Source organism: Eumetopias jubatus, unplaced genomic scaffold (genome assembly GCF_037043125.1).
Source record: "Eumetopias jubatus isolate StellerSeaLion01/CBP00866 unplaced genomic scaffold, mEumJub1_p1.0 scaffold_2, whole genome shotgun sequence".
In the NCBI taxonomy this organism is placed as follows: domain Eukaryota; kingdom Metazoa; phylum Chordata; class Mammalia; order Carnivora; family Otariidae; genus Eumetopias; species Eumetopias jubatus.
In genome coordinates, this window is record NW_028274808.1 from 53853760 (window position 1) to 53870385 (window position 16626).

The 16626-nt window shown below is 38.6% G+C and overlaps 1 protein-coding gene across 1 annotated transcript; it reads left to right on the plus strand.

Annotated features, from left to right (window-relative positions):
- The first annotated feature begins 1079 nt into the window (after nt 1-1079).
- On the plus strand, nt 1080-3368 carry LOC114217415 (disintegrin and metalloproteinase domain-containing protein 20-like). The gene has a single exon (XM_028114249.1). It carries the CDS (start codon nt 1080-1082, stop codon nt 3366-3368), a length of 2289 nt encoding a protein of 762 aa, XP_027970050.1.
- The last annotated feature ends 13258 nt before the right edge of the window (nt 3369-16626 follow it).

Here is a 16626-nt window from a genome sequence, read left to right on the forward strand (position 1 = left end):
GACTTTAATGATCTCATAAAGACTGTGATATTCTCACTAGATAATAAAAAAAGCAATATACATAAAATACTGAAATTTTACAAATTTCTAATGTGTTTCTTTGTCCCAAACACTCTGTCCAAATTTAAGACCATTAATATCTCCAGACCATTAATATCACAACATATATGTTCATTTATATTTCCTGAATGTGTCGTACCATTTTCTTGCTTCTATTTTTCATACAAATATATATATATATGTATTTTTATTTATGAAATAAATACATTTTACCATCAAACCCAGGAACAGATTACCTTGCAATCTTATAAATTCAGGCTTTGATGCCAATATTTGGGAAAACAACTGATGCTTTGGTCCTTGCAATTTCACAGGCTTAGATGAAAAGAGGAATGCAGGAAGGAGATAGGATAATGAATAATTTGTCACATGGAAACATATATGACAGACAATGAGAAAAAAATGATAATATATGTGAGTAATCTTTATATCTTCCCTGAGTAATGTACGTGACTAAATAATTTATCATTTGTAAGTGAAAGGAAAACCTATATAGTGATATTCATAACCAGTCCATATGTATAAATTGAGACTGTTACATTAAAACATTATAGGTGTTCATGCTTCCATTAATACCCTTTTGTTTTATATATTTACTATGAAAATGTTGATACACATTCATATATTTACAGAACAGTATAATGAAACAGTATGTGTCCTTCATCCAGGTTCTGCAAGTGTCAACCTATGGCCAATCACCATTGTTTTGTACACCCAGTCTCACTCTGCCTTACCATTATTTAAGAGAAAATGCAATGCAGTATACTGAGTCTTGAGCCAAACACCAACCCATTTTAACCCATAGCCTTTCTTCATCCTCCACCTTGACTTGCTTATATCTCCCACCCCTGTCTCTGCCCTTCTTTCTATTTTTTCTTTTAGTGTTGCTGCTCTAATGGTGTGACTACTAGAAGACAGATCTTTAAATATCAGCACTTTTTTTTATCAGCATACATCCAGCTCAGAGGGAGGAGGCAGAACAGTAATGCTTCCTGACCTGCTCTGTTTTGCTCTCACCAATGGTTGAATGTGGTGGCTCCATAATGGCTGTGGGTGAGATCCTGGTACATGTGAGGATCACTGTCCCCATTCTCTGGCTGAGGGTGTTTCTGCTCCTTTTTGGATGGTCCCATGTTGGGCATTCCTATCACCATGGTCCCCCAGAAGTGGTGATTCCTTTGAGGATAACAGGCACTAACATTGTCAAGAAACCTCCAGGCTGGATCTCTTACTGCCTGCATTTTGGAGGCCAGAGACATGTTTTCCATATGAAGGTCAAGAAGCTTTTGCTGTCCAAAAACTTCCCAGTGTTCACATACACAGACCAGGGTGCTCTTCTTGAAGACCAGCCATTTATCCAGAAGGATTGCTATTATCATGGTTATGTGGAGGGGGATCCGGATTCCCTGGTTTCTCTGAGTACCTGTTTTGGGGGCTTTCAAGGAATATTACAGATAAATCACATTGTTTATGAAATTTTGCCCAAAAGGCTTTCTACCACATTTGAACATCTGATATTTAAGATGTATGGCGAGGAGAAACAATTCTCACCCATGAAGTGTGGATTGACAGATGAAAAAATAGCCCAACAAATGAAGTTTCAAGAGAGCAATAGTTCCACTTTGCAAAGTGGGTATAAAGGTCTGTGGACGCACAAGAAATTTGTTGAAATGGCAGTGGTGGTAGACTACAATCGATATGCTTATCGTGAATATAATGTCACAACTGTGGAACTGGAAGTGATTACTACTATGAACAACGTAAATACCTTCTATCAACCACTAAATATTGACGTGAGTTTAGTTGGAATGGAGGTCTGGAATGAAGGAAACCCTGTTGAAATAAAGAACATGGATATACTCGTGGATTTATTTTGCGCCTGGAAGGAAAAAGGCTTTAGTGCCCGTGTGCCCCATGATGCTGCGCATGTTTTTGTAAAAAGAGGATATGGTACGTTTGGCATATCTTATGTTGGATCAGTATGTAACTACAATACTAATTGTGCAGTGGATGCTTTCACAAGTGATGATTTGGTTCTTTTTGCATTTGTTGTGTCACATGAACTCGGTCATTCTCTGGGTATGTGGCATGATGAGGAAACATGTAAATGTGCAGACAATGTGTGCATAATGTATGCAGCACAGTCTTGGGCAACTAAATTCAGCAACTGCAGTTATGCTCAATATTGGCACACCTCTGCAGGATCAAGATGTATCTTCCACCCACCCACTCCAGGGAGAACCTTCAAGTCTACACGCTGTGGGAACGGTGTGGTTGAAGAAGGAGAAGAGTGTGACTGTGGATCCTTAAATTTGTGTACAAAAGATCCATGCTGTCAGTTAGACTGTACTCTGAGTCCTGGGGCTACTTGTGCTTTTGGGCTTTGTTGCAAAGACTGCAAGTTCATGCCATCAGGTGATGTATGTAGAGAACAGGCAAATGAATGTGATCTTCCCGAGTGGTGTGATGGGACATCCCATCAATGCCCAGAAGATGTGCATGTGCAAGATGGAGTCGAATGCACAGGTGGTGGCTACTGCTATGAAAAGAGATGCAATAGCCGTGATGAACTGTGTAGCCAACTTTTTGGCCCAAATGCCAAGAGTGCAAGTCAGATTTGCTACAGTACAGTGAATATCCAAGGGGACCGTTTTGGTAACTGTGGTCTCAAGAACAATCAATTTATAAAATGTAATACCTCAGATACCCTGTGTGGGAGGGTGCAGTGTAAGGATGTGATAAAAATCCCCACTCTGAGATACCATTCTACTCTGCACTGGCTTCACCTCAATGATAGCATCTGTTGGGGTATAGACTTCCATTATGGGATGCCCTTGCCTGATCTTGGTGAAGTGAAAGATGGTACAGAGTGTGGTAAAGAACATATCTGTGTCCGAAGGAAGTGTATCCCTTTGGCATATTTGAAAACCAATTGTTCACCCGAGACCTGCAATAGGAATGGGGTCTGCAACAATAGACATCACTGCCATTGCAGCAATGAGTGGGATCCCCCTGACTGCCAGGTAAAAGGCAAAGGAGGTAGTGTTGATAGTGGCCCACCCCCAATAAGAAACGAGACTGAAATACCACAGAAGAAACAGCAAAAGAAGACCTACCAGCTATTATTTTGGTTGATTCCTTCTTCGGTTTTATTATGTTGTTTGTTAATTTTGTTTTTTATGAGAAGGAAAAAAAAGGATAAGAAAAAAGTGCAGAATGTTCCACCTTCATCCAATGAACAGCAGAATGCACCACCTGAACAGAATCAAGAAGTGAGTGATCCACCTGCACCTGAGAATGAAAACTAAAAAGTTACGATTTCCAAAAAGAAACCCAATCCCAAATGAATTTGCCCATTTTTTAAGTTTTAGTCCCCTGGCAGGAAAAATGTCATAGCTTGTACCACAGATCACTGACAAAAAAATCCGTGTTTTTTTTTTTTTTTTATCATTTGGGATCATAAACACTAGCCATTGAACAACAAGTAAAATATACTAATTCTCAGCGCATTTCTCTTTTCCATTATTTTAGGCAATTTTAGCAATTAATTTTTATGGAATGATTCTGTTTCCTGAGCAATGGCAGTGCCCTCAGAGGGTGTGTGTGTGTGTGTGTGTGTGTGTGTGTGTCTGTGTGTGTGTGTGTTTAACTTGCTCTCTGACAATTCCAAACATCCTTCCCCTTTGTAATCTGCTTTCATACACAGGGAATAAGAAACTACAAATCATATTTCTTCTTTGTGAGTCCTCCATTTTTAACTACCATGAATAGTGGAAACTAAAGGGAACGTGGACATGGGAAATGTTTTGGGAATGTTGTTCATCAGAGCTGCCTCACTGACTCACCCTGGCAAAGGCAGTGCCTTACAATCTTTACGTTACCACATACAGATATAAATGTAGATATAGATAAGGACAGAATGATCTGATATATGATATATATATACATATATCTGTAATATATATGCATACACATTATTTTCTTTGGTAATTCACAGACCCAATAGTACTGTCAGCTTCAGAGATATTGGCACAGCTATCAAGTGTCTTACCCTTGGAGTTCTAGACCCCAGGTCTTGGAGTCCTCCACCAAATCCCTGAGGTTGAGCACCACTTTGGCCAACCCTCTCCCCAGAGGTCAGAGTCCTAGATCCATGGGACTTACTACAAAGGTGTGGGTTCCAATAAGCACACCTCTTGCCTTTGATCTCTAGTTTTTGGTGCAATGGCTGTACTTCCTGTTAGGATATCATGGCTTCTCAGAGGAGGGCTTCACTTGTTGTGATTGAATTCTGACTGATAGAGTACTGATCTTGGAATAACAGAGAACACAGGAAGGAGTCTGACATCAAAAGCTCTTGAATTTTCCACACCACTGCCTTTACCATCTTGGGGACATATTTTATACTCTGGTAGAATTACTTCAAAATCTGAAAAGAGGAAAATGTTACTTACCACTCAACCTTTGGTAACTTCACTTGTAAAATAAGACAAAGAAGATATTTACAATTCCATTTAAGATATCTAAGTCTTAGCAGACCATGTGTCCTCTGCAAAGAAAAAAAAACCTAGGAAAAAAGCTAGAAAATCCCAATTTTATTTTAACCCATGTTTTAAGGACATCAGAGAGCTGAAGAAGTAATATGGAATAGATGAACTAAAATTTCAGGCAAGGTAAAATAATTCTGAAAAGGGCTGAATCTTGCCAGTCATTTTTCCTCTGAGCATATGCTGATGGCAAGTGTGAATTGAGCCTTAGACTTGGCCCAGATGCAGAACCTCTGCTGAGGGAAAGAGAAAACCCCAGTGTCTTAGTTACTACACAGGGTTAGATAGACTCTAAACATTGACATCAGGGGCTTTAATTCACTATCAGATTTCCCCAAGTCAAAGCTTTAATCTGAGAGCTCTGTGGGATGCTGGTGAGCTCCTTTTTGAAATTTCTCAAAGTCATCTATCCCAAAAATCATGTTATATTTTGAACACAAGACACAGTAAAAGGAGGCTTATCTCAAGCACATGATCTCTCTCCCCATAATACACTTATCTGATTTTGATGTTGCATGTGGCAAGAGGTAGAGGCTGGGTTGTGAACTTTTCGGTGATAGAGCCCAACCATCCATAAGCTTGCAGAGCTGTGAAAAGAGAGTCACATAAACTCACAGTTGAAAGCCCAACAAGCCCATGCCTGAACAACATAAGGAAAAGAGAATAAGCCCAAGATTTACTAAAAGCCACTTACCTTTGACCTGGCACCACCTACGATTAGCTCCTCAGGCTATCTTCCTAACAGAGGAAAGAGAGAAAACTCCGGAGTCACCTAGAGCTGCTATGGTTGTCTTATACACAATTCCTGCACACAATAAAAATTACCATACATGCTACGAATCACAGTTCATGACTTTTTTCTTAATATTCTTTTTTTTTTTTAAGATTTTATTTATTTGTTTGAGAAAGAGAGAGAGAGAGAGCACAAGCAGGGGAATGGAAAAGCAGGCTCCCCACCGAGCAAGGAACCAGATGTGGGGCTCGATCCCAGGGCCCTGGGATCATTACCTAAGCCGAAGGTAGATGCTTAATGACTGAGCCACCCAGGCGCCCCACATAACTTATTATTAAGAGAAGTAAAAAATGAAGGAAAGAAAAGAGGGAGAAACTATAACTATGACCCAGGTAGTGGAGCAAGAGTACGTAAAAAAAATCAACTATGATTATACATTTAAAATGGAAGAAAAATATACAAAATATAAGGACAAATGTAGACTAGGCTCAGTATGTTGGAATCCATTCAAAAATTTTAAGTGGCTATTGTAGAACTAAAAAGTAAAATACATAATAGGTAATTCAATGGATGGCTTGAACAGTAGTTTGGACATAACAGATTATAGAATTACTCATCCAGAAAGGTTAGTGGAAAAATCCCCACACTGCTGTATGCAGAGAAATAAAAGCAGAATATAAAAGATTAAGAAGTAGATTTAAGAATTTTATAACTTTTTAGAGATTGCCTAATTATAGGTAGGGAAAGATAAAAGGGAAAAAAATCAAGTGTTAGTAAATATTTTTTAGCCTTTGTATGTGTGCTGTTATAAATATTGCTTATCTGAATACTGTAGGCATGAATTTGACAGGAAACTTAATTGTGTTATCTTTATCTTCATGAAATTGCAAGTACCTCATTATTAAATAACAAAGTGTAGGTTTAGCTCTAAGATGGTTTTAAATAGTCAAGAGCTTTCAAACATTTAGGTTTTCTCTTAAAGTGAATCTCTGAAATTTTGAAAAGGATTTCACATTACTAATTTATTTTCTATGTTTTATTCTCACATCATAATTATACATTTTACTCATTTTATTTTAACTCCAGTATAGTTAACACACAGTGTTACATTAGTTTCAGGTGTACAATATCATGATTCAACTATTTCATACATCACTAGGTACTCATCACTCTTTAATCTTAATCCCCATCACTATTCAACCCATCTCCCCACTAGCCTCCCCTCTGGTAACCATCAGGTTGTTCTCAAAAGTTAAGAGTCTGCATAATGATACATTTTTTTCAAACTTCTTTAACTCAGTTGCTATGAATCATCCCATGAGAATAATCACTGGATCATGGTTTTTAAAAGAAATAGGCAAAACTTTTCCTATAGTACTTATACTATTTTCACTTTCCCACTAATAATGATTGAAAGTTCTGGTGACTCCACATTTTTGTTAATATTCGTAAATTGTATCCATTCTGTTTCATTTTCTTGTCAATGACTTTGTGTAGTGAGAAATTTTTTTGATGAGCCTTATTTATCAATTTTTCATATGTTTTCATTTCTGAAGTCTATGAAATCTTCATGTGCTTCAATCATGAAGATATCTTCCTATGTTTTCTCCAAAACTTTTATGAGTTTTGTTTTTCACTCAGGTCCACAGCCTATCTCAAATGTCTTTAGTATGTTATACAGTAGAAGTTAAGGTCCATTTTACTCTATAGAGATATACATGTATTTCAATACCATCCCTTTAAAAGACTTTCATTTCCTCCATTTTTTGTTATTGAAAAATGAATGACCATATAAACATTGTCCTATTTCCAGAGTCATTACGTTGTTCATTGATCTAGCTGTTGAACATTATACCAATACTATCTTGTCTTGATTACTGAAGCACTGCAGCAAGTCTGAAAACAGGTAGTGTTACTATAGCAACATTACTATAGCAACGTTTTATTTTGCAAAGATTGCTGTGGATATTGCAGATACTTTGAAATTCCATATAAATTTTAAAATCAGCCTACCATTCACCCTACCACACACACACACAGCCTGATTGAATTGTGATGAGGCTTGCATTGAATCTATACCTCAATTTGGGAAGAATGGTTATCTTAAAATATTGAGTCTTTTTATCCATGAACATGGTATAGATTTTCATTTATCTAGGTCTAGATCTAGAATTATCTAGATATTTCTAATATCTAGATAAAATCTAGAAATATCTAGATATTTCAGTAATGCCTTATTGTTCCCAAGAGAAAGGTATTGCATATAGTTGATTAAATACCTATGGAGTTTTTATGTTGTGCATATAATTGTGCATGTAATTTATTTTCTAACTAACTGATGCTGGTAAAAAAAAAATATAATTCATTTTGTAAATTTACATAGTGCCTTACCACTGCCTAAATATATGTTTTACTTTGTGTGTGTGTTTTAAGGAGCCCATGGGATTTCCTGTGAAAACACCATGTTATCTGTTAATCAATAATGTTTGACTTTTTGCTTTAAATATGTAATATAAGCCTGGAACTTCTTGTAATGCCAGAACATGAAGAAGTTCCTAAAAGACAAAAGGAATGTCAAATGGACACAGGAACTAAATGAAAGTCCTCTCAAAAGTCAAACTTGAACATATTGTACATTTATAACATATTGTAAAATAAACGTCAGCCCATACTGATGCATATAAATGACTGAAGAGAAAAGTAAATAAGGGAGAAGAGAACACTTTCTGAAGCAGAATTCCAAATACTCTGTGTCAACACTCTGTCCTCAAGTCCCACCCCTTAACTGTGGGCTACAGAGAGTGACTTCTTTCCAAATAATTCTGTATGGAAATGGAGGAGGGGAATGACATTACACTGAGCAACCTGAAAAAGACTACCTGTGCCACAAGATGATTGCTAACATCACATGGATAAATCATGTTGGTAGCACGAACCTTTGAGATGATGGAAGATAATATTACTTTATCTGTGTTGCCTTCCTCTCCAAAACCCATAACCCCTGCTTCACCATCAAAAAGAGATCTCTAAATTAAGGGGCCTTTTGCAAAACACCTGAGCAGTACTCTTGAAAAATATCAAGGCCATTATAATAAGGAAACCCTGAGAAAGACTCACAGCCAGGAGGAGCCTAAGGAAGTATGGCAACTAAAAACAATATGGTACCCAGGACAATAACAACAACAAAAAAGAACATTGGATACAAATGAAAGAAATTTGGAAGAAGTATGGACATTAGTTAATAATAATATGTAAACATTTTCTCATTATTTGTGCAAAGGTATGATAGTAATGTAAGATTTAACAATAGGAGAAACCAGGTGCAGGATTTGATTTACCAAAACTCTCTGAAGTGCTTATGGAATGGTTTTGTACACCTGAAATTATCTTAAAACAAAAAGGACTTAGGGGCACCTGGGTGGCTCAGTCGCTTAAGCTCTGACTTCAGCTCAGGTTATGAGATCAGGGTCCTGGGATCAAGCTCTGCATTGGGCTCCCTGCTCAGCAGGGAGTCGGCTTCTCCCTCTTCCTCTACCCCTCATCCCCGCTCAAGCTCTCTCTCTCTGCTCTCTCTCAAATAAACAAATAGGGGCGGAAAAAGATGGCAGAGGAGTAGGAGACCTGGATTTTGTCTCATCCCAGGAATTCAGCTGGATAGGGATCAAACCATACTGAACACCTACGAACTCAACAGGAGATTGAAGAAAAGAATAGCAACAACTGAACAGAAACAAGACCACTTCCTGGAAGGTAGGACATGCAGGGAAGTGAATCCGAGGCGAGATTCGGGAAGATAGACGGCGGGGGAGGGGACCTCCATCTGCAGCTACTGGCAAGTGATAGAGCAGAGGAGCACAAAATCGGAAATTTTAGAAGTCGGCTCCACTGAGGGACATCGCTCCAGTGGCTAAGTGGGGAGTGGAACCCTCGTGGGACAGTGTGGTCTCAGGACCCTCAGGGTCACAGAAAGACCAGGGGTGCCTGAGTGTGGCAGAGCTCCCAGGTATCGGAGCGGGGAAGCCGGCTGCACAGATGGAGCTGAGGCATGGGCTCGCAGCTCGGGGTTGCCATAAACTGTGATCCGCGGCACAGTCGGGCCCCTGCTCCTCCAGCAGGGACCCAACAAGCGGCAGATCTGGAGAAACTCCTCTTCCTCCCCCTGGAGGAGTGGAGCGGGTGCGCACCACAGGGATCTGCTGGGTCTGAAGACTCTGCATGGGGTCTTGTGTCAGAGATAGAAACGCTCAGTCACAGGCAGGGTGAGCACGGAGTGCAGCCGCAGAATGGGGAGACGGGAGTGAGTGACTGCTTTTCTCTGGGGCTCACTGAAGAGCGGGCCCCGAGTTCTCGGAAGCCACCATTTTCACTCTTGTCCTCCAAAGCTGCAGGGAACGCTTGCAGGGAACAAAAGCTCCCGGGAACAAACCGAGCAGATTACTTAGCCCAGTGGGGCAAGCGCAGGGCAGTCCTGCCTCCAGCAGACATTTGGGAACCACAGCAACAGGCCTCTCCCCCAGAAGATCAGCAAGAACAGCCAGCAAGCCAAGACCAGGTTTACCGATCAATGAGAATGGGAGAACTCCAGCGCTAGGGGAATACTGCACATAGAATTCATGGCTTTTTTACCATGATTCTTCAGTCTTTCAAAGTTAATTTTTTTTAACTGTCTTTTTTTTTAATTTTTCTTTTTCCATTTTTCAACCAACATCTTATCAATCCTTTTTTTTAAAAAAATTTATTTTTCATTTTTAGAGTCATATTCTATCCCTTTATAGGTGTTACCCTTATATTTGGCATATATATATAAGTTGTTCTCTCTTCAAAATTTTGAGATACAGTTTCTTCTAACAGATCAAAATATACCCTAAATCTCTAGTGTATAGCTTTGTTCTAGTCTCCTGCCTGAGCACATTCTCTCCTTTTTTTTTTTAATCCTCTTTTTTCAACCAACTTCTTATCAATTCCTTTCATAAAATTTTGTATAATTTTCATCTTTACAGGCATATTCCATCCCTTCATCATATCAACCCTTATTTTTGTACATATATAAGTTTTTCTTTCTTTAAAATTTTGGGAGGCACTTTCTTCTAACAGACCAAAATACACCCCAAATCTAGTGTGTGGCACTGATCTATGCACCAGCCTGATCATATTTATTATATTGGTTTTTTTGTTTTTATCTTTTTCTTTTTCTTTTTTTTCTTTTTTCTTTCTTTCCCTTTCTTTTCCCCCAGTTTCAGGTATTTTCTGATTTGTTTAGAGTATATTTTCTGGGGACGTTGTTACCCTGTTAGCATTTTGTTCTCTCATTCATCTATTCTCCTCTGGACAAAATGACAAGATGGAAAAAATCACCTCAACAAAAAGAACAAGAGGTAGTACTGACTGCCAGGGACCTACTCATATGTAAGTAAGATGTCAGACCTAGGGTTCAGAATCATGATTTTAAAGACACTAGCTGGCCTTGATAAAAGCATGGAAGTTATTAGAGAAACCCTTTCTGGAGAAATAAAAGAACTAAAATCTAGCCAAGTCAAAATCAAAAAGGCTATTAATGTGGTGCAATCAAAAATGGGGGCACTAACTGCTAGGACAAATGAAGCAGAAGAGAGAATCAGTGATATAGAAGACCAAATGATGGAAAATAAAGAAGCTGAGAAAAAGAGAGATAAACAACTACTGGATCACGAGGGCAGAATTTGAGAGATAAGTGATGCCATAAGGCAAAACAACATTAGAGTAATTGGGATCCCAGAAGAAGAAGAAAGAGAGGGGCAGAAGGTATATTGGAGTAAATTATACCAGAGAACTTCCCTAATGTGGGGAAGGAAACAGGCACCAAAATCCAGGAGGCACAGAGAACCCCTCTCAAAATCAATAAAAGTAGGTCAACACCCCAACATCTAATAGTAAAACTTACGAGTCTCAGAAACAAAGAGAAAATCCTGAAAGCAGCTTGGGAGAAGAGATATGAAACCTACAATGGTATAAACATTAGATTGGCAACAGACCTATCCACAGAGACCTGGCAGGCCAGAAAGGACTGGAATGATATATTCAGAGCACTAAATGAGAAAAATATGCAGCTAAGAATACTATATCCAGTTAGGCTGTCACTGAAAATAGAAGGAGAGATAAAAAGCTTCCAGGACAAACAAAAACTAAAGGAATTTGCAAACACGAAACCAGCCCTATAAGAAATATTGAAAGGGGTCCTCTAAGCAAAGAGATAAGCAACATAGACCAGAAAGGAACACAGACAATATACAGTAACAGTCACCTTACAAGCAATACAATGGCACTAAATTCATATCTTTCAATAGTTACCCTGAATGGAAATGGGCTCAATGCCCCAATCAAAAGACATAGGCTATCAAATTGGATAAAAAAAACAAGACCCATCGATATGCTTTCTGCAAGAAACTCATGTTAGACCCAAAGACAGCCCCAGATTGAAAGTGAGGGGCTGGAAAACCATTTACCATGCTAATGGACACCAAAAGAAAGCTGGGGTGGCAATCCTTATATCAGACAAATTAGATTTTAAACCAAAGACTGTAGTAAGAGATGAGGAAGGACACTACATCCTACTTAAAGGGTCTATCCAGCAAGAAGATCTAACATTTGTAAATATCTATGCCCCTAATATGGGAGCAGCAAATTACATAAGCCAATTAATAACAAAATCAAAGAAACACATAAACAATAATATAACAATAGAAGGGGATTTAACACCCCATCACTGAAATAGACAGATCATCTAAGCAAAAGATCAACAAGGAAATAAAGGCTTTAAATGATACACTGGACCAAATGGACTTCATAGACATATTTAGAACATTCCATCCCAAAGCAGCAGAATACACATTCTTCTCTAGTGCCCATGGAACATTCTCCAGAATAGATCACATCCTAGGTCACAAATCAGGTCTCAACCGGTACCAAAAGTTTGGGATCATTCTCTGCATATTTTCAGACCACAGTGCTTTGAAACTAGAACTCAATCACAAGAGGAAAGTCCGAAAGAACTCAAATACATGGAAACTAAAGAGCATCCTACTAAAGAATGAATGGATCAACCAGGAAATTAAAGAAGAATTAAACAAACTGAGGGTTCTAGAGGGGAGGGGGTGAGGGATGGGTTAGCCTGGTGATGGGTATTAAAGAGGGCACGTTCTGTGTGGAGCACTGGGTGTTATGCACAAATAATGAGTCATGGAACACTACATCCAAAACTAATGATGTAATGTATGGTGATTAACATAACAATAAAAAAATTAAAGAAAATTCATGGAAACCAATGAAAATGAAAACACAACTATTCAAAATCTTTGGGATGCAGCAAAGGCAGTCCTAAGAGGAAAGTATATAGAAATACAAGCCTTTCTCAAGAAACGAGAAAGGTCTCAAACACAACCTAACCCTACACCTAAAGGAGCTAGAGAAAAAACAGCAAAGGGATGCCTGGGTGGCTCAGTCGGTTAAGTGGCTGCCTTTGGCCCGGGTCATGATCCCAGGGTCCTGGGATTGAGTCCCACATTGGGTTCCTTGCTCAGCTGGGAGCCTGCTTCTCCCTCTCTCTCCCTCTGCTTGTACTCTCTCTGTCAAATAAATAAAATCTTCTTTTAAAAGAAGAAAACACAGTAAATAAAGCCTAAATGGAGCAAGAGAAGAGAAATAATAAAGATCAGAACAGAAATCAATGAAATAGAAACCAAAAGAACAGTAGAACAGATCCATGAAACTAGGAGCTGGTTCTTTGAAAGAATTAACAAGACTGATAAACCCTTGGACAGACTTATCAAAAAGAAAAGAGAAATGACTCAAATCAACAAAATCATGAATGAAAGAGGAAAGATCACAACCAACACCAAGGAAATAGAAACAATTATAAGAACATATTATGAGCAACTATATGCCAGGAAATTAGACAATCTGGAAGAAATGGATGCATTCCTAGAGATGTATCAACTACCAAAATTGAACCAGGAAGAAATAGAAAATCTGAACAGACCTATAACCCCTGAGGAAATTGAAGCAGTCATCAAAAATCTCCCAACAAACAAAAGCCCAGGGCCAGATGACTTCCCAGGGAATTTGACCAAACATTTAAAGAAGAATGAATATCTATACTTCTGAAACTGTTCCAAAAAATAGAAATAGAAGGAAAACTTCCAAACTCGTTTTATGAGGCCACCATTACCTTGGTCCCCAAACCAGACAAAGACCCCATCAAAAAGGAGAATTACAGACCAATATCCCTGATGAACATGGGTGCAAAAATTCTCACCAAGATACTACCAATAGGATCCAACAGTACATTAAAAGGATTATTCACTGCGACCAAGTGGGATTTATCCCTGGGCTGCAAGGTTGGTTCAACATCTGCAAATCAATCAACGTGATACAATACATTAACAAAAGAAAGAACAAGAACCATATGATCCTCTCAATAGATGAAGAAAAAGCATTTGACAAAGTACAACATCCTTTCTTGATCAAAACTCTTCAGAGTATAGGGATAGAGGGTACATACCTCAATTTCATTAAATCCATCTATGAAAAACTCACAGCGAATAGCATTCTCAATGGGGAAAAACTGAGAGCTTCCCCCTAAGGTCAGGAATGCAGCAGGGATGTCCACTATCACCACTGCTATTCAACATAGTATTAGAAGTCCTAGCCTCAGCAATCAGACAACAAAAAGAAATAAAAGACATCCAAATCAGCAAAGAAGAGTGAAACTCTCACTCTTTGCAGATGATATGATACTTTATGTAGAAAACCCAAAAGACTCCACCCCAAAACTGCTAGAACTCATACAGGAATTCAATAAAGTGGCAGGATATAAAAATCAATGCAGAGAAGTCAGTGGCATTCCTATTCACCAACAACCAGACAGAAGAAAGAGAAATTAAGGCGTTGATCTCATTTATAATCACACCCAAAACCATAAGATACCTAGGAATAAATCTACCCAAAGAGAAAAAGGATCTGTACTCAGAAAACTATAAAATACTCATGAAAGAAATTGAGGAAGACACAAAGAAATGGAAAAACGTTCCATGCTCATGGATTAGAAGAAGAAATATTGTGAAGATGTCAATGCTACCTAGAGCAATCTACACATTCAATTCAATCCCCATCAAAATACCATACACTTTTTTCAAAGAAATGGAACAAATAATCCTAAAATTTGTATGGAACCAGAAGAGACCCTGAATAGCCAGAGGAATGTTGAAAAAGAAAAACAAAGCTGGTGGCATCACAATTCCGGACTTCCAGCTCAATTACAAAGCTGTCATCGTCAAGACAGTATGGTACTGGCACAAAAACAGACACATAGATCAATGGAACAGAATCGAGAGCCCAGAAATGGACCCTCAACTCTATGGTCAACTCATCTTTGACAAAGCAGGAAAGAATGTCCAATGGAAAAAAGACAGTCTCTTCAACAAATGGTGTTGGGAAAATTGGACAGCCACATGCAGAAGAATGAAACTGGACCATTTCCTTACACCACACACAAAAATAGACTCAAAATGGTTGAAAGACCTAAATGTGAGACAGGAGTCCATCAAAATCCTGAAGGAGAACAGAGGCAGCAACCTCTTCGACCTCAGCCACAGCCACTTCTTCCTAGAAACATCGCCAAAGGCAAGGGAAGCAAGGGCAAAAATGAACTATTGGGACTTCATCAAGATAAAAGCTTTTGCACAACAAAAGAAACAGTCCACAAAACCAAAAGACAACGGACAGAATGGGAGAGGATATTTGCAAATGACATATCAGATAAAGAGCTAGTATCCAAAATCTATGAAAAACTTATCAAACTCAACACCAAAGAACAAATGATCCAATCAAGAACTGGGCAGAAGACATGAACAGACATTTTTTCCAAAGAAGACATCCAAATGGCCAACAGACACATGAAAAAGTGCTCAACATCGCTTGGCATCAGGGAAATCCAAATCAAAACCTCAATGAGATACCATCTCACACCAGTCAGAATGGCTAAAATTAACAAGTCAGGAAACGACAGATGTTGGCGGGGATGCAGAGAAAGGGGAACCCTCCTACACTGTTGGTGGGAATGCAAGCTGGTGCGGCCACTCAGGAAAATAGTAGGGAGGTTCCTCAAACAGTTGAAAATAGAGCTACCATACGATCCAGCAATTGCCCTACTGAGTATTTACCCCAAAGATACAAATGTAGGGATCCAAAGGGGTATGTGCACCCTGATGTTTATAGCAGCAATTTCCACAATAGCCAAACTGTGGAAAGAGCCAAGATGTCCTTCAACAGATGAATGGATAAAGAAGAGGTGGTATATATATATATACAATGGAATATTATGCCGCCATCAGAAGGAATGAGATCTTGATATTTGCAACAATGTGGATGGAACTGGAGGGTGTTATGCTGAGCGAAATAAGTCAATCAGAGAAAATCATGTATCATATGACCTCACTGATATGAGGAATTCTTAATATCAGGAAACAAACTGAGGGTTGCTGGAGTGGGGGGTGGGTGGGAGGGATGGGGTGGCTGGGTGATAGACATTGGGGAGGATATGTGCTATGGTGAGCACTGTGAATTGTGCAAGACTGCTGAATCACAGATCCGTACCTCTGAAACAAATTATGCAATATAGCTAAGGAAAAAAAAATAGAAGAAGAAGAAGATAGCAGGAGGGGAAGAATGAAGGGGGGGAAATTGGAGGGGGAGATGAACCATGAGAGACTATGGACTCTGAAAAACAAACTGAGGGTTCTAAAGGGGAGGGGGGTGGGAGGATGGGTTAGCCTGGTAATGGGTAGTAAAGAGGGCATGTTCTGCATGTAGCACTGGGTGTTATGCACAAATAATGAATCATGGAACACTACATCAAAAACTAATGATGTAATAATGTATGGTGATTAACATAACAATAAAAATTTTTTAAAAAGTCTTTAAAAAAAGGACCTAAATTCATAAATAAATAAGTATATAAACAAAATTTCCTCGATTAAGGTGGTAAAAACATAGGGAATCAGACCACTATTTTATGTTTTATAATTTTCTACTCATGACTGCCTTGGGGAGAAAATAACCCTTAGCCTTTATTTATCTTGTAGTACTATGTAGGCTCAGAAATTACTTTTCCCTTCAAGTTTATTTTTTTCATACTATCCTTATATGATTCTTTCATTCTGTTATGCTAGTCTTATACCACTAGTTATGCTAGTGGTATATGATGTCATATATAGTAATATGAAGTGTTCTCATTGAATTTGTTTTTTTTTT

Excerpts from the sequence above, each read along its gene's own strand:
- LOC114217415 (XM_028114249.1), top strand. The coding sequence starts at position 1,080 with ATGGTTGAATGTGGTGGCTCCATAATGGCTGTGGGTGAGATCCTGGTA.